Source organism: Macrosteles quadrilineatus, unplaced genomic scaffold (genome assembly GCF_028750875.1).
Source record: "Macrosteles quadrilineatus isolate MER2022 unplaced genomic scaffold, UCM_ALF_1.0 Scaffold_9__3_contigs__length_116548681, whole genome shotgun sequence".
In the NCBI taxonomy this organism is placed as follows: domain Eukaryota; kingdom Metazoa; phylum Arthropoda; class Insecta; order Hemiptera; family Cicadellidae; genus Macrosteles; species Macrosteles quadrilineatus.
Genome location: NW_026542602.1, coordinates 41160696 through 41179491, shown reverse-complemented (window position 1 = coordinate 41179491; position 18796 = coordinate 41160696). Strand labels below are relative to the sequence as shown.

Genomic DNA, 18796 nt, shown 5'->3' with positions numbered 1-18796 from the left:
TAAAAATGTGTTATCTTTAGTGCAAATTTAGAGTATTTATTAATTAACCCCAACTTTGGCGGTTGTTTTCTCTGAAATGAAGAAGAAACCAATCTAACACAGTGAACATTTGTAAACCTTCGTTTATCACCACGAACGTTTTAAAGAAAATAACTTAACAGACTTATAAATAAATAAATGTAAATTTTTAATTAAGTTTTACCTTAGAATCTTAGATTATTAATAGAGTAATAATATTCAACTGAATTGAACAACCGTTATGCAACTAAACCTTAAAGAAGCCTTATTTTCGGTACCATAGGGTTTTTGGGAAAACCTTTTTAATGGAGGTCCGCAAGAGTATATGGTTTGATCAACGCCCTTTTTAACTCAATTTATAGTTGTGAATTTTTGGTGGATTGTTAAAAAAAAAAATTCTTAGAAATTCGAGACGATTAAATTTGTTTCTATTTATTACTAGTGTACGCTTACGTATTCAAATAATAACCACAAAGAACTTTCTGTAGGAATCTTTTATCTCCTATATTGCTACAAAGTATAAACATTCACCCGAAAGTGAAATAAACAAATTTTGGAACGAAATATCAAACGTCTCCTGTGGTGAGTGTTTCACGAAACTGTTAAACTCTGTTTTAAATTAAACCTCAACTCAGTTTGGATTTAATTGGATTCACTTTTACAGCTGAGATCAACGTGATTGCTCCGTTGATATCCAACTTCTACTTGGCGTCCTATGCTCTCATCAACTTCTGCACCTTCCACGCTGCTCTGGTCAGGCCGCTGGGCTGGAGGCCTACCTTCAGGGTACGTTAAAAATGTTTACTTCCTCTTGCTGTTTAATTACATTCTAAAATACCGACCTTTGGGTCAGTTGAGTCTTGTACAAAATCTTGTATTCTTGTATTTATAGGATAATATGTACCTAATGATATAACTAGATTAGCAATATCAGAAAAAAAATCCAGAAAATTAGCAAAAAACAAAAAGAAATTTTAAGTACTAATTTATTTCATATGTTAAAATTCTTGTTAGTCTATGATGGTGAAAAGCCTATGATGGATACAAGGATTAACTCCAATAATTAATCTGACAGTTATCGTTTAATTTGTCAAGGACAAGAAAATAGTGTTAATTAAAGTTTGTATATAAATACTTGACGTTGTTTTAGTCTATTAAACTGTACTTAAAATCTATGAGGTACTATCACTGTCAAAATAGAAATACTTGTGAGTACAGTTTAATTCCTGATGACTGTGTCGTGTTAGATACTGAAGTTCAGGACATTACCGCCCAGTCTTCAGGTCAACATACACGTTGAAAGATGTAGTGGTTTTGTGATTAAACAGTGTCTAAATTGTCTGAAGGTAGAGAACGGGAATTTTTTCAAAGCGTTGGTATTTTAAATCGCTAAAACATTACAGTTGAACCCTGAAGTCATGAGGATTGCCAATTTTAAAACCTGTCATTGAAGTCTTCATTGTTTACTTTCATTTTCTATAGCAATTTTATCGCAGAAATTTTTAATTATTTATTGTATTATTTATCACACGTCATAAAACTGACTAGTCATTTTGTTATAGGTTTCTCTTTTTTCAGTTATATGATTTTTTACTGTACTTATGATAAACATTAAAAGTTTAACCTACTATTCCAACACAGCATCATTATTATTCATTAATTATTTTTGACGTGTATATTAAAAAGTATATACATTTTCAGTACTACAACAAATGGCTCAGTCTTGCTGCGTTTTTCCTCTGCATTATCATCATGTTTCTGCTGGATTGGATGAGTTCAATCATCACCTTCGTTGTATTTTTTGTGCTCTACCTCGTCGTCATTTACCGGAATCCAAGTAAGATACAAAAAAAGTATATACATAATAGTACTATTAGTATTATTACGTTATCCTAGTTTAAAGAACTTGACTTGAATTAGATTTACCTTTGTCGTTGTTGTCTGAGTTTTTGTAGGTAAGTTAGTATCAACAGACATATCTACATACATACATACAGGGTGAATAAAAAGTCAAGACCCCCCCCCCTCTAATATTTTTCCAAGTAAATATATAGAGATATCCTTTTGGTGGTCGAGCAATCTTAGCAGGAAGTTTCATTTTATCATTTTGAAATTTTTGAGTGTGTGGGGGGATTTGGGGGGCAACTCAAATATTTTAAATGTTAACCCCCTTCAAGTGACACATCATTTTGAAGTGTTTACAAAAGCTTAAAGAATGGTGAAAACTAGAGGTCGCTATCTCTTCTCTATCCAAAATGGTAACCCGTCAAATGTTGTGGAAAATCAACTGTAAAAATTGTTAATATTGGCTGCTATTTTGGATAGAGAAGAGATAGCGAGCTCTGGTTTTCACCATTCTTTAAGTTTTTGTAAACACTTCAAAATGAGGTGTCACTTGAAGGGGGTTTACATTTAAAAATTTTGAGTGTCCGCCAAAAGGGGGGATTCAGGGGACAACTAAAAATGTTTCAATAGAAACCCCTATCAAGTAACACCTCATTTTGAAGTGTTTAAACAAACTTAAAGAATGGTGAAAACCAGAGCTCGCTATCTCTTCTCTATACAAAATAACAGCCAATATTAACAATTTTACCATTGATTTTCAACAACACTTGACGGGCTACCATTTTGGATGGAGAAGAGATAGCGACCTCTAGCTTTCACCATTCTTTAAGCTTTTGTAAACACTTCAAAATGAGGTGTCACTTGAAGGGAGTTTACTTTTAAAATATTTGAGTTGCCCCCCAAATCCCCCCTTTTGGGGGGACACTCAAAAATTTCAAAGTGATAAAATGAATTTTCCTGCTAAGATTGCTCGACCACCAAAAGGATATCTCTGTATATTTACTTGGAAAAATATTAGAGGGGGGGGTTTGACTTTTTATTCACCCTGTAGGCCTATACAGACATATACTGTACAAGGTCTTAGGCGACAAAACCACAGGTAGATCCAATATACAAAGTTATTTTATATTGGACCAAAATTACACATTTTGTCGGAGACCAAATAAGTATAAATTGTTGTGTATTAGTTTTCTATTCATAGCTGGATTTAGAAAGTTTTTAAACAACTGTCATAAAGTACGAAACATTTAAGATTCGAATAATAGGCTACACACCATTAAGAGTTTACTAGCACTGTTTAAGACATATGCAACTATCCATGCAACAATCAATTTTCACTTTACCTCATGACAAGGGAACCTGTGGAAGCGAGCTGGTCTAGTGGTAGAGCGCGGTACTTCGGTTTCTTAGGTTCCAGGTTCAAATCCTGTCGAACCCCCAATGGATTTTATCGAAATGATAATGCCGCAGCCCTTAGCACTAGCCCGAAGTAATGTGAAAAACCATCCCAGACTAGTTCATAGCGTCCTAGGAAAAAATATATAGAACCTAGAGAAGCATTAGACTCAGAAAATCGTGTGTGTAATTAAACTTTTCACGTAAGTTACTGTATATAAAATTCATAGCTTTTATTTATGGTTATTCCTTTTCAGATGTAAACTGGGGATCGTCCACGCAAGCACAGACGTACAAGCGAGCGCTTATGACGATGCACAAACTGTTCAACCAGTCCGAACATGTGAAAAACTACCAACCTCAGATACTTCTACTGGTTGGTCAACCTCAAGCTCGTCCTCCGCTGGTAGACTTGGCCAACCTCATTACCAGAAACAACTCTCTTCTGATATGCGCAGACATCTACAAGGTAAACTTCAAGTGTTAGCCTCGGATAGTAATTTAACTGACGAAAACCTTGATCAATATAAGCGTTTTAGCCTATTTCAAGATCTTCTTTCATGAGTACATAATCTTTTGGTAATATATATTATGAGTGTACTGGACTTATTCCCAGTAGAATATGTCAGTTCTTAGTACACTATTTAAGGTTGTATCAAAAAACCAATCATCACCATTTAAAATGTGTTGAGAAAAATAGTCGATTTTAATTTTAGGAGTTTGAGGACATATCAATACCTAAGTTTGTTTTTACTTCTTCGACACTTGATAGACTCTATGGATACCTATTTTACGTGTTCAATTCTGTACTAATGTAGGGGAGAGAGTTAAATCCCCGTTTGTAATATTTTTTGCCTGAAACTAAATTTTTTGTATAAGATAATTTGGAGTCAGTGTAAAAGAGTACCAATCTTCTTGACAGGAAATAATGTTATGTTTGTTATTTGCAATAAGAATAAAATTTTTTCAACTAAGCTAAAATCCTCTTGAAATATATATAATTCATATTTCAGATCCAGTAACAAAAACCCTTCTACGTACTTAACCAAATCTCCATCACCCTCATTTGCCCACTTTATATAAAGTCACATCGGTCAAGGTAGTTAACTTTAACTACCTGTTTATCTTTGTCACAAGCTATCTTCCGGCAAACATTTATGGACTGTTAAACCCTGGCATTGTGTTCGACATTTTAGCGGAATATAAAGCGCTGATGCTCTCGAAATGCATTAAGTGACGCCATGAAGAAGAAGATGGCTCAGTGGGGAACGCTGGTTGTAAAATGAAACTGTCGCAAAATGTTTTAGGGTCAACGTCGTGCCAACAACCTTTCCGCCAGCTCTTGCGTGAGATGAATTCACTAGGGGAGTGTTCTGACCTTTGTCTTGTGTGAAAATATTGTTCTTCCATGTTTTAGACCGAGTGGAATTAAAGAGAAATTTTAATTGTGACACAAAAAATTAACTACTGAAAATGTGTGTGGATTTAATTTTAAATATTATGAACAAATCAATTAAAGTGTTATTGAAACAAATATTTGTGGTTCCAATGTTGAAACGGTTTTAAGTTTTGTTGCTAGAATATCTAGGTAAAAATAGCTATTAAATTAAGAGTCACAGTATTCATTTTTATAAACTATTATACATTTACTAATGTAATTCATATAACCGATTTAAAGAATTTATTGTGATTACTATATAATTTTATTAAAATTGCTATGACTATGAAACGACGGTCACAATTGTTCAATTCATAAAATTGAATTATTAATGGAAGTTGCTAAGGGTTTGCAATAATGCATTTTTAAAGTAGTTTGGATGTATTTATTCTCAGGGAAATTAATATCTTGACAACATTCATTGCAGGTAATTTAAAACGTGCAAGTTTGACAATATAAGCGAAACGCTACCATTGCGGTTGTTGAACCAGGAGTGGGAGATATTATGAAGATAAAACATAACGTAACTGTTTTGAATCCAAACGAATAGTTGTAACATATAATAATGTTTATATTTTGTCTGTCTAATTATATTTTCAATTTAATAACACACTTTGATTATGTTTTGAGCCTGTGATGTCATTTTTTTACGTTTATGGTCCGTATAGTTTCTGTTTTCATATCCGTGACTGTTATTGCTATTATTATCTCCTGTCTGTCGCACTCTTACTACATTCCTCAACAACATAAGAAGATCATGTAGATATTTTAAATTATCAATCGTATCGCAAGTATTTAACTACAAAATTAAGATTAAACGGGAGTTAAAACGTTTTTAACCTTAAACAAATTTGTATGACTTTTGAAGGATTATCATGTGAATGCTATACAATCCACTGTTCCATAGCTTAAAATGTTCAACAATTTCATCAAAATGCACTTTTCTGTGATTCCAGCAAAGGCTGACCTACCGCCAGCGCATGGCGCTGCAGAAGCAAGGCCAAGCATGGCTGGGTATCAGGAAGGTGAAGGGGTTCTTCACAGTGACAGACGGGTACAAGTTTGAGGTGGCTGCTAGAGGACTGATGCAATGCTCAGGCGTAGGCAGACTGAAGCCTAATGTACTCATGATGGGATACAAGAGTGATTGGTTGTCATGTCATGTGGACGATCTGCAGACCTACTTCAACATCATGCAGTGAGCGGTTCTGTTGACGAAAAAGAAGTTACTTAATTGAAATAAGACCTAAGTTTTCAGGCATTGATATAGTTTGAATTACTTCTTGGATCTAATAGTTACCTGAGAATGTCAATTTATACCTTCATTCAATTAGTAGTAGAGGATGAATAGCTAAAAAGACAAAAGTTGTTCTGACTTGGTAAAATTCTTCTGCTATTAGAATACAATCATAAATGTCTAACTAATATAAATTACAGTAATAATATAAATGCCCCTTGGCTTCCTTGCTAGGTAACAATGATTATTTTATTTTCTTAACAAAGATAGTACTTGTATCATACGTTCATCTGAGCTTTCCTGATTACATTTTTGAACCCTATCAGTGTTTAAAATTTATTGCTAGTGAATTGTGTTAACTAACTATAATGACAATACAGGGTCTTTTGAAGAACGCTCCAAAATTGTTTGGTACAATAAAATATTATTATTATCGTATTTGAGAGCTCTCTCAAAAAAACCAAAATATAATAAACTACTTTTACGCAATCCGAAATCCTTCAACTTCTGTTTTTTCTGCTCAAAACGTTTTAAACCGGTATACTCTTAGTCGTGGGACCGAACGTGCAAATTTGGTAGATTTCGTATATCTAAGGAAATCATATATATATGTAAAAATTTCTGTTGATATACTAAATGCCTCCATGGTTATGAAGGTGTAAAGTGAAAGCTTGGCAACTATCCTCAATATTAAAACTGGTGGAAGAAAAGTCAGTACTGTAACCTAAAAGAAAACTAACTAAACCAAAATTCACAACAATTTAATTTATATTTTTTAATTTATATAATAAAAAAATCAATGAGCCCTTATGTTACTGACCATAACGTTTTCAGTGACGCGTTTGAGAACCGGCTGGCGGTGACGATCCTCCGCCTGCCAGAAGGGCTTGACTTCTCCAAGCCGATGGATCTGTCCCAGGTACCTGAGGAACTCTCAGCATCCATGGGTGACCTGAGTACAGGGACGACCTCCGGCAACGGTGTAGGGATGGTGCATAACGACTCCAACCTCTCCTATATCCTGCCTAGTGTGCTATCTCAAACTTCACTCACTATACCAGGTAAGGCATGTTTATGTTTCCTCGTTAATAATTCTCTTTTTTTGGAACTTTATATTTGTATCAGAATTGTTATTGTCACTTTGAAAACTTTTAGTTTTTGCCATTTGTTTCCTTTGTTAACATAGCCAACCTCAATGTTTTTACTGTCATGTGCAGGCTGCCACGTGTAATGTTAGAAGTAGAGACATCTTGATGATTCGATAATTTAAAAAAATACGTTTTAAGTTGATAAACAAGCTTGAAATACATACATTCATATTTATACATTTCAAGCTTCAAGACATGATTAGTTTCAAGACCATATTGAACCATCTTCTCTAAGAATTAATGTATTTTATTTTTTAAAGTGATGCTTTGAAATTTTAGTAGCAAATATCATTGCATGCTTTCTTAATAGAGGTTGATATTGTTTTTGCACTAGGTGTCAGTAAGTATTTGGTTAAACAAATTTCAGCCTAAACTTTGTAGTGAATAAACCTATCACACAGGATAATGTTAATTTTGTGTTCGGTATTGAACTGGACAAAGTAGATGATTTTAGCTTACTAAAACGATGTAATTATCAGATAGTATTTTTTTTTTTTTATTAATCTTCTTAAAATAATATGTAAATAGTCCCTTTTATTCACACACAACAATTAATTTGCTGTACAGAGTTACTTGAAATAAAATTAGAACAACAAATGTAACACACACATTTAGAATTTGGATCAACGCAATCAATACACTTTGTATTTTCACTGTAAACCACAAAAATACAAATCGATATAAGAAAGGGGTGGGTATTGGGAAGAAGTATATAAAGGTTGGGGGTTAGGGAAGGGTAATATTGAGTGTGGAATAGCAAGAGGGATTTAGAGCTTTGCATATCTAGACAACTCAAGTAGACATGTGGATTATCTCTTCACCCAAATGGCTCTTTCCTTTAACATTGCATTATAGTCTACCATTTACAGATGTTTGCTAATAGTGTGCAATGTAAACGTGTGTTATCATTCTCTGCAAACGGCTTATTCTCTAGCATTTCTTGTAATAGTCGAAGATTAAGAGAGATTTTTTTTGGAAAATATAGTGAGCTATTTTAATTGCGTAGATTATACTCTTACTAAGCTACTTCTCTGGGCAGACTAGTAAGAGAACAAACTAGTGCAGTGGTAAAGAAGAGGTTTTGGTCTCTGAAGTCCTGGGTTCAAAAATTTTAAATACCCAATGATTTTTACACAAAATGTGATATTGTCTCAGCCTATAGGGTGGTCCAAATTAATGTACACAATTCGGGTTGGAGTAAAGTGTTATATGATGTAGGATGAAGCTATCCGGTAAAATTGATGTGTCCTATAACTTGGGAGAAATCGGCCATGCTTTTTAATACCTATCGGTAAATATTACACAGTTTAAGTATACATATTACCCATAGAAATGACACCGAAATGACTTACACTTTATTCTCCCATTATTAGCTTAGTGAACTCAGAGCTACCGCTAATATATTTTTTTATAAGTGTTAATAATGTTTATCTATTTATGAAATGTTTTGTTGAACTTAGGTTCCAAACCAACAACAGATCGGCCCAGTGCAATGAACCCCTGGGAAAACAATCCATCGTCAGCTCTGAAACAGAAGAAAAAGAAAATTGCCTCACAAATTCTACATCAGTAAGTTTCGCATTCATAACGAGGTAATGCATGGTAAATTTTGGATTCTATTTAATAAGGGGCGGTTCAACATCGAATGACCATTGGTCATACTACAGGAATGGCCGTTTTATATAAAAACAACATAGCATTTTTTCCCCCCTAATCTATCACAAATAACCTTAAAAGTAACTTCAGGATCTGAATTGAATGATTTCTGTCATTGGTTCAAAATATGTTTCAAGTATATATTTTTAACACATGAAATGTGTCACTATTTTCATATCCAAGCTGCCTTACTACTGCGTATATTTTACAGGCAGTCAATTACTTGGGCACTCACTGAAGTTAAAAAAATAGTGTTTTAGGTTATAGTTTACCCTTTTCTTGAATTGGTAACGTTGGTATTATGATTATGATTTTTCGTGTTTTATTTTTATGATAATGGCTTTGAATGTTCTTTGAAGCTGCATTAAAATAGATTTGGCCATAATTATTCTCAATATGCATTTTTCTTATATTCAATGTTTATTCGCCTCTATATCGTTGCAGATACGAGGGAGGTCAGGAGATAAGCAAGTCTGTTCTAGACAACATGATGACGTTCACCAAGAAACAGAAGGGAGGAGTGATCGACGTATGGTGGCTATACGATGATGGGGGTTAGTTTGTTTTTGTTGTACTAAAATATACACATAGTTTTCTTGATACCAATTTTAATTCAAAAGAGGCATACTTTTAAGTGTAAAAATTTTTGGTAATATACGTGAATCAATAAACAATTTTTAAGTAATATTTTAGGTTTATTCTAAACCCATATTTCATCCACTATATATTTTGGGTTAAAATAATCATATTTTTATCTGAATTAGGTGGACTGTTCACTTGATATTGTTCATGGGACTTGAAAGTGAATTGTATTTCTTAGTTACATGTTATTAAGAAAAATTTAAAAAATGCAATAATTTAACACATTTTAGTTTCATTCCATGAAAGGTGGTAGGGTAAATTATGGCCTAAAAGGTTTTTGTCGTGTTATTCTGGTACAAGGGAACATTCATTGAGTAAAATCATTTGTAAAATCACGCATAGTAGTTTTTACATTTTTTTATTTATTTACTGGTGTTATCCAATTACTTGGTGTCCTACTGTCCTTAATCAAACCTTTGGAGTAAGAGTAATTACAACCTGTATGAGAAGTGACATAAGCTTATGTTCCAATAGCTGAATTGATCTGATAATTTTACAATAGAAACTACTGGAAGAAATCAAACTACAAAACCTCTAGCCTATAAATATTCTATATGCTTGTCAAGCCATCCAACCTTTTAATATCATGGTATTTATCTATTCACAGGTCTTACAATTCTACTGCCATACATCCTAAGTACGAGGTCAATGTGGTCCAACTGCAAACTAAGAGTTTTCGCTCTCGCCAACAGAACACATGAACTGAAATCTGAAGAACAAGGGTAAGTTAAATACTACTGTACAAAAGATATTGTTATGTGGCGTCAATTTGAATTTGACTATTTATATGGTTTCTAAAGTGTTAAATGTATTTGACTATTTTAAAATTTATTTGGTATTTTTAAATGCTTTCTTATTGATTCAATCTGAGGAAAAGCTTGATTACTCTTGGTATTTTTTACTTTGAGGTAATTACATTTTCTGATTTTTTTAAAAGAAAGTCTAGAATCTTAAAAATTAAATCAAAACCATAGTATTTAACAGTAGTTGTACTTCTGGCTAATTTTTAACATAGTACAAACTAAACTTGAATAGCAGTATTCGATAATACTTATTGTAAAAGAAAAAATGGCAGGAATAAATAGTAACCAAAATTATAATTAGATTGATTCTCCAGCCATACCATAAGTTTTTTTGTTTAAACTATGCAAAATTATGAGCAGCACCATAGGGAATCGAAACAATAAAAGCAATCTGATAATGTAACAGATATACATACAATTTACCTAATATAGTAATTTTGTTTCCTATTAGGATGGCAAATCTCCTGGCAAAGTTCAGGATCAACTACACAAGTTTGACAATGATCCACGATATTTCTGAGCCACCAAGGCAAGGGACAATCACCTTCTTTGAAAATCTCATTTCTGGCTTCAGAGAGTCCAATAAGAATAATACAGGTATAGATCACAATTATTAAAAAAATATATCATTATTTCTAATGAGCATGTTTCCATATTGTCATCAGACATTTTTAACTTATTGTTTTTTGGACGTAAAATCTCTGTTTGACTTTGTAAAAATTAACTACTATCAAGAGACTTACATTATAAATAACCAAACTTACTTGACTTACCTAAATAATGTTGTATGCAGTTGTCATTGTAAAAGTTTAAAATAAATGGTTAAACAGTAAATGCTCTGTGGTGTTTGAAAGGTAAGGAGCTGCATCATCACACATGTTTATACCACAAACAAAATCCATCGATTTTTGCATCAACCACGGCGTCAGAATATAAGCTCTCTGCCACACTTTATCCTCTCAGTATGAAGTGGCACCTCAGTTGCTTGGCTGAGACTCGATTCTTCTTTGTTTTTCATCATATTGATGTTATTTAGGTCGAGTTTTAATCTAGCTTAGGGGATGCAACTTCAATGACTATGCAATTGAAGTTGTTCTGACGGCTAAATTGACACTGATCGAAACTGACACTGGCTGGGAAAATTATTTAAAAACGTATGAAACCAAAAATGTGTGATGAAGACCAGTCTGTCATACACTAAACAATCCTAGAAATAGTTGTTAGTTTTTTTTTTTATCTGCAACTCTTTAGTTTTTTTACAAAGCTAAAAAACTTATATCTTCTCTTCCAGAGTGTGTGGTGACGGATGACGAATACAGAAGCCTTCGAGAGAAAACTTATAGACAACTTAGACTTCGAGAACTTCTTCAACAGCACTCTCGAGACTCAACACTAGTTGTCATGTTAGTATTATACCTTACCTTTCCCTAGGAGTATGCATTATATGTACTTGTATGTTTAATATGTTGTTGGTACTTGTTAGGGTTTTAAACATTTGAGTATTTTTCAATATGCCCTGTTGAAGTGGTTAGTGCACATGATTTCTGACCTAGAGGTTAAAGTCAAACTATTTAACGATGTTATTGGGAACCAATGCCAATTCCTCGTTCCACCTGTTCCCAAAAAAATCATACACCTCTATGAGGTTATGAAACCCTACTTCTTTCCCACATTGGGAGTCTTCACGTACCTCATTTCTCTACACAAGAACCCAAAAGCAATCCAAAACTTACTTTGTGGTAGAGATAAAGCAGAAAAAAGTGTATAAACTAATTTTAAATCAACTATACACTTCTAAAACATCTTGACTGGGGATGTAAGATTCTAGAACAAATTCAACCATTATTTTAAAAAATACCTACAATCCCTTTACAATTTATTAAATAGATTTAAATATACACGGCTAACTCGTTATACTAGCTGTTAATTGTCATAGAACTTGAATGAGATCTACATAACATATTTACAAAACATTATTGACTTTGCAGGTCTCTGCCTATGCCCAGGAAAGGGCTGGTGTCTGCTCCTCTGTACATGGCTTGGCTGGAAGCGATAACAAACAACATGCCTCCCTTCCTTCTGGTCCGAGGGAACCAAACTTCTGTCCTTACGTTTTACTCATAGTCTAGTATTTATGTAGTATTGTTTTGTCTTTTTGTAATTTAAGTATTAAGTAGTCCTGAACAAGTATTTATCAGATAATTTAACATAGTGTCTCCTTAAACATCTTGAATTTTGTTTATCTTATATCTTACAACGATGAATGTTTAAATCTGATAAACAAACGAACAAACAGGGTAAAGTTCACTCCAAGTTTTTAATTTTCAATACAGGATTTTTCATTTATTTCCATTGATATTATTAATTTACTTTTCAATATTTACAAATACTATTTATTAGCTTGATATTTAACTTGCAGGTTTTCCTGTTTCTGTTTTATTAATTTAATTTAACGATTTTATGTAAAGAAGTTCAATACAAAAACGATTGTTTTGAGGTTGTTGCCTGGATAAGGTTTTGTTAAGTTTTTAAATTTGTAAACAAGAATGTAAATTTATAAGATCATTGTGTTTAGTATAAAAGGCCTGGCCTGTTTAATAGTTAAGATGTGTTTAAATAACTATTTTATCCATACAGCTAGCGAGAATCATAATTAACAGTTATTTACATACCTTTATTGTTGACAAGCTAAAATTAAAAGGTTATTATCTTAAGAAACCATCATTTTCTCTCAAGAACCTTAACTTTGAATTTGACTTAACTTTACAAAATAAAACTATAACATAGTTAGTAGATAAGTTTTTAGTTAAAACAAGTGAATCTATGGATTATATCAAAGATACGCAATTAATGTTCAAAGTTGATAAGTAGGTAAAGTCGAAATTCTAGTAATTTTATGTTGAACTTAACAAATTTAAGTTTAATAAAAAAATACTTTTGAAAAATTAGTTATAGTGCAAATATAATCATCATGGAACTATTTGCTATGGATGAACAACATAATAAATTAAATTATGACTTTGGCAGCTAAAATCGAATAAAATATGGCTGTGACCTTATGTAGTATAAAATAGATGTATTCGTAGGCAAGATTTTTAAAAAGATGTGTTATATTAAATTGAATTTATATCAAATATTGTTGATGATCATTAAATAAGTTTTACTCTTGAGTTTGTTTTTCATTTTAACACATTAAGAATTTTGTCATGAAACACAATTAATTCAAACATTAAAGTATTATGGAGTTTAGGAGTTGACCACATGTTCAAAAGACATACTACAAAACGTGTATTTGACCTTAAACATTTCAAAAAAGTCATTGAACGTCATAAAATACACTTAAAAATTTGACTGTACGGTCAAATAGGACGTTGAATGTGTTTTGCAAACGTTTGAATTGTATATTTAGATTTACATGCTGATTCTATCCATGGGGTTTTATAAGCCCTTCCCTATTGCCAGAATAAAAATAATTAACAAATAAATATCTTTCTTGAATTTGGTTTTGTTTTACTATCGATAAATTTCATTTAAATCTAGAGAAATTTATAGATGGACAAAGAAAAAAAATGTATGTACAAAATTTTGTAAAACGTATCTTATTTTAACATAACACTTCATGTATTCAAAGTTCGATAACAACTACTTATTACTTTTTTTTACTCTTGAGGCTTGGTGGTTTGTTTTTCCCCTAAAGGTGGTTTTATGTGACGAGTTATCACTAATAGATATTTGACCAAGGGGTCACCTTTCAATATACTTTAAGATTTAAGCTCTGTAACAGGCCTAGTTTGATATTTAGGGTATTTGTTTTTTTCTAAATTAATACATTTAAAATGGAATCAATTATAAAGGGAGATTATTCGAATTAACGCCAAAAAAATCGCACAAACAATTCAACAAAAACAATCAATTCGTTGTGGTTTGGTCATCAATGCTTTCACTAAATGTGTTTTATTTAATATTATTACTCCTTAATAAGGCTCCGAAAATAGTAATACCATTGACTATCAATACACGCCTGTTCATAATGTAGAATTTTACGACTGGATTGAAGAATCGCTTGAGAAAAGTTTATAAAGAGGTTTGTTGTTTTTATACATTCGCCGATATTTTCCTCGTCTCCTTCAACGAGGCGAGAACCCTTGTGAACGCGTTTTACGGAAATTTCACTCTATCTGCTTGCTTTACAGCAAAGGACAAATAACTTTATTTCCTTCAGTTATTTTGTTGACACGCAATTTTTAATCCGAAGATAAAACGTATATTTGCAGCCAAGGATAATGGCAAGGAATATCAGCTTGTATCAGTTGATCAATGTAATAAATAACCATTAAAATATTTAATATCCTTTTTAAACCCTAATTAAAATTATTTGTTATTTTTGAATGATTAACTAACATAGACATACAGAGTTGTTTCATAAAATCACCCTAGTCGAAATAAAAATCGTTGTATAAAATAGTTTGAAGTTTTTCAGTAACACCGGTAGCGGTTCACAATTTTTTTTTTATTTAGGATATTTTTATGGAACCATTCAAACTATGCTATTGTTACCCCTAACGTCACCCTTTAGATGGTCAGCATTATTTTTATAACCCCTCATGACAAATGCAATCTAGGTTTAGAACCGACTTTGGTAGGATTCGATCCAATCACCTTCATATAATGAATTTTTACACTTTATTTATGCATTGTGTCAAACCAAACTAGGCAAATTTCATAGCGTTTATGCACAGAAATCGTCCTAAACTGACGTTTAAAAGCGATACACAATAACTGTTTTCTTGCTTCAAAGAATGAGTGTCTCACAAGAATTCCTGGTCACCTGTCGGTTCAAATTAGACAACCTTAAAGTATTTAATCTCTTAAGAGTGCTTCGATGGATTGGTTTTTCTCGAGCATTTCTTTCTTTTCATGGTCAATTTCGTGTTTACAGTCATATTATTATACATCAGTGATTTTACAAAAACAACCTGAAAAATAATAGTTACACAGAATACAGTAATGCTTAGTTTCGTAATAATGAAGTTTTTTGTGTAAAATTTTAATTTATAAAGAGTCTAATATTTAAAGAAATGTTAAAAGTGTTTAAAACCTGTAGTGGAACCGCTACTGTGGTGATTTCCTGTACGACAGCAGCGTGTGCCTCAAATAATTTAAAATAGTTTGTCTGTATCACTACGGGATGGAGACATAATTAAGTCTTCCAGGTAACAAATTTTATTAACGTTCTTCAAACCGATATACTCTGAACAAAATAGAGTTGATAATTTCGCAATATATTGATTTAACTCGTAGGTTAACAAAAATACTCTTTAATATATTTGAAACATAATGTGATAATTTAATGTAATCATGCAACAGAACTCAAGTAGTAATCGTGGTTCTAGCTAGCTAACCACAGTTAAAATACTCGTTGGATAATTATTCGTTTTGGTTTCAGTTTAAGAGGTTTGTAAATTTGGTTGTAATTGAATTTGCGTTTACATTACGAGTCAACTAGGTTTAATAAAGTATGTGTAATTGAAATCAGCTGTTACAAACCATCCCCATTAATTACCAGTCTGTATCGTGTAACTAGCCTTAAGTGACTATCTATGTCGTAACACAAAATGTAAAAACCCTAAAATGAATGTGCTGATTTATAACGTGTACGTACATTTCACTAGATAAAATAACCAATAGGATTATGTAGTGTATAATATTCTATTTCAAATTACATCACAATGGTTGTAAGAAGTGGAAGAATCTGATTCAATCTCAAAAGTTACAATTGCAAAGTTGAGAAAGGTACGATCGTGGCCATCTTTGTGTCGATGTCACTAACTTTTGTTGTAGGTCGAGAAATATCATTATTTTGGATCAGTTTTCAAATAGTTATTATAATGTTAAATATGCAACATATTTAATCACTGATTTTTTTCTAATTTTGATATCTTATTGGTGTATGCTTTGGTGACATAATTATGTAGTTAGTTCAGTAGCAAATAAGTTCTACATTAGTTGGACATAAGTTCAAAAGTAAATCGTATAGATAATTTGAATTGTAATAGTTTTAACAAAGTTGTTGATGAAGGTGTCATTTTTTAGCTTGTAAGTACTATAGGTTGTATTTTGTTGGATTTTCTATTCTTGGATTGACAGTGTAGTATAACATTATGATGTTAAGCTAGGACGCTAGAAAAAGTTTAAAAGTAATATTTGTAACATAAAATTGTCCCTCAATTATCTTGATTACACTTGCATTTAAATGACCAATTAATATATTGTTACCATGCAGGATAGACTATTCTAATCTATTTACTATTCTATATTATTACTAGTGAACCTGTGCGGCTCAATGCCCCGCAAAATAACATATGATTTTAGAAAACAAATTCTTCGTATTATATATTGACTCGACGACGAAAATTAAATACAGTAATAATGAAACCTTGGAAGGGAAGCAGTCCAGCCATTTTCTAGCTGTGTGTGTATTATATTTAGTAAATTAATAAGTGTTCAAGTTCAAGTACCGGTATGTTATAGGCAGCGAGCAAGGTTATAGGGTAGTTATGTTTTAAAGATTTTTATAACACATTTAACAAAACATTTTACCATATCAAACCAATAGGCCTATGTAGCATTTTTTGATGGTCATAAAAATGCTGCTTGAAGAAAACACATTTTTAAAAATAAACACTAAAAAAACAATATTTTTATCACAAAAGCACTTCCATGAATACTACGATTTTAGCCTTAAAGTTACCTTCAGGAAGATTACCCTGGTCAGAGTTTTCCGTAACGAATATACTTATCCTATTAAAAGATGTAACCTTACTTAAAACAACATATAATATAGTTGCTCATGACTGAAATTGGTCCGGGTAAGAACAGCACTGCAAATGTCAAAGGTTATTAGCATCTTCCCATTTTAAAAGGTAAGTTTGTTTCAGACGGGTAAATTTTTATCCTCGAAATCAAAATATGTCCCCACTCACTTGTTCCAGCTAAGACTTAACATTCTATTAAGTTGTTAACCATTCTGATCACATGAAGCCTTGTGCCATTAATGAGGCCCTTTTTGATGTATTAATATTCCTCACCATTAAAACCACTGCCCCCTTTTATTAGTCTAATCTGTGTCTTGGCAATCCACCGACCTCTATATTTAAAAACTCAGTTGGATTTTCTAGATGGGTGTCTCCGCCTTCGTCTGTTTTCAAGGACCCACTCTTCTTCCCCTCAGGGTAAACTGACAATTAATTACCTGACTTGTCAAGTTCATGTAGTAATTCATTAATACTGTTAGTTTATAAAGAAAATTTTATAAAAGTTACTTGGCTTGGTGCTTTTATAACTGCAAACTCAAAATACACCCACAATTAAAAAAATTAAGATATTGGTTAAAAAAAATATGTTTGTGTAATAACATTATTCACATAAAGTAGATGATTTGTTTGATTTGTCGATCAGCTGTTTAGTTTCAAATGAATTAATAATGTCAAAGATTTGTGATTTAAATACATAAATTACTATAGTAAAGTTTTCTAAATCATGGTAACTTATTCTCCACTAAATTTTACTATTCCCAGCATTAAAATAAAGTAGGTAGTAAGATCCATTATGGGTAAACTTTAAGGTACACAATCCTTGATTGAAATGTAGTAGGTATACATTAAGAGTCATAATACACAGCAATTATTATGTAGCAGACTTTGACTATTTTCAAGTAACAAACATATGTTTCTGTAAATAAACATTATCTCCCATGTTATCCTTATGGAGAAATACGAAACTTTAAAGGGCTCCAGGGCCTTAATCTCTCATTATTTCCCTAAAAAGAAAGTTTCCTGCACAACTTCACGTTACGCTCTTTCCAATGACACCAAAAACATGTCAATCGGTTCAGTAGTTTCGGAGGAGTAATTGTCACAAAAATCCTGCTTGCGTATTAAATAAGTATAGATTCTAATTAGAATAGTTAAATTCACCAGTTTGTCAGAAATCATTTAAACACTCAGAGTCACTTCAGTTCAACAGACAATGTATTATTCATAGAGTTGGTCAACAAGTCCTAAGTTTTGTCTTTTTTGTCTTTTTATTAACTTCTAAATCAATTAATAGCAATCTTAATCTTAGGTAAATAGTCCTATACCAAAAAAAAAAATAATAATATCAATCATTATTTAGTTAATTGGTTTACATAATATTGTTGTTTAATGTATGATAACGGGATTTCAAAATTGACAGAGATGCATAAGCCCAACAAAGTACATGTTGAACAATGGGCCCAGCACAATGGGAGCTTGCTTCATAATGCATGATAACTGCACTGTGTTTAATGACCTGTCATTATCGGTTAATGAGCCTGATGTGATTATCTCTGTCGTTACACAAAATATTACACCTTTACACAAATATCGTTACACAAATATGTCTAGTGTGTGCATTTAGGATCATAGTTTGACAGTGATATTTTGCATTAACAGACTTGGGTTTTTTTGTGAATGCTTATAGAAGAATTAGGTTAGTTTATTTGTAAACATGTATGTATAAAATAAAATAAATTTATCTAGGCCTACAGGAAAAAATCAATAATGTCCATAAATTACTATTTTCTCATATTTTA

The 18796-nt window shown here is 32.1% G+C and overlaps 1 protein-coding gene across 2 annotated transcripts in view; it reads left to right on the top strand.

The window, feature by feature from the left end:
- Window positions 1-13318, top strand: part of LOC129003825 (bumetanide-sensitive sodium-(potassium)-chloride cotransporter) — an 86540-nt gene extending 73222 nt beyond the window's left edge. For both annotated transcript variants that reach the window (XM_054432144.1, XM_054432145.1), the window contains 11 exons: window positions 683-804; window positions 1720-1855; window positions 3516-3727; window positions 5653-5894; window positions 6768-6994; window positions 8542-8650; window positions 9182-9291; window positions 9987-10101; window positions 10634-10779; window positions 11474-11585; window positions 12171-13318. In XM_054432144.1, the coding sequence (XP_054288119.1) occupies window positions 683-804; window positions 1720-1855; window positions 3516-3727; window positions 5653-5894; window positions 6768-6994; window positions 8542-8650; window positions 9182-9291; window positions 9987-10101; window positions 10634-10779; window positions 11474-11585; window positions 12171-12306 (1667 nt within the window). In that variant the 3' untranslated portion in view covers window positions 12307-13318. The remainder of the gene's footprint in view (window positions 1-682; window positions 805-1719; window positions 1856-3515; window positions 3728-5652; window positions 5895-6767; window positions 6995-8541; window positions 8651-9181; window positions 9292-9986; window positions 10102-10633; window positions 10780-11473; window positions 11586-12170) is intronic.
- The last annotated feature ends 5478 nt before the right edge of the window (window positions 13319-18796 follow it).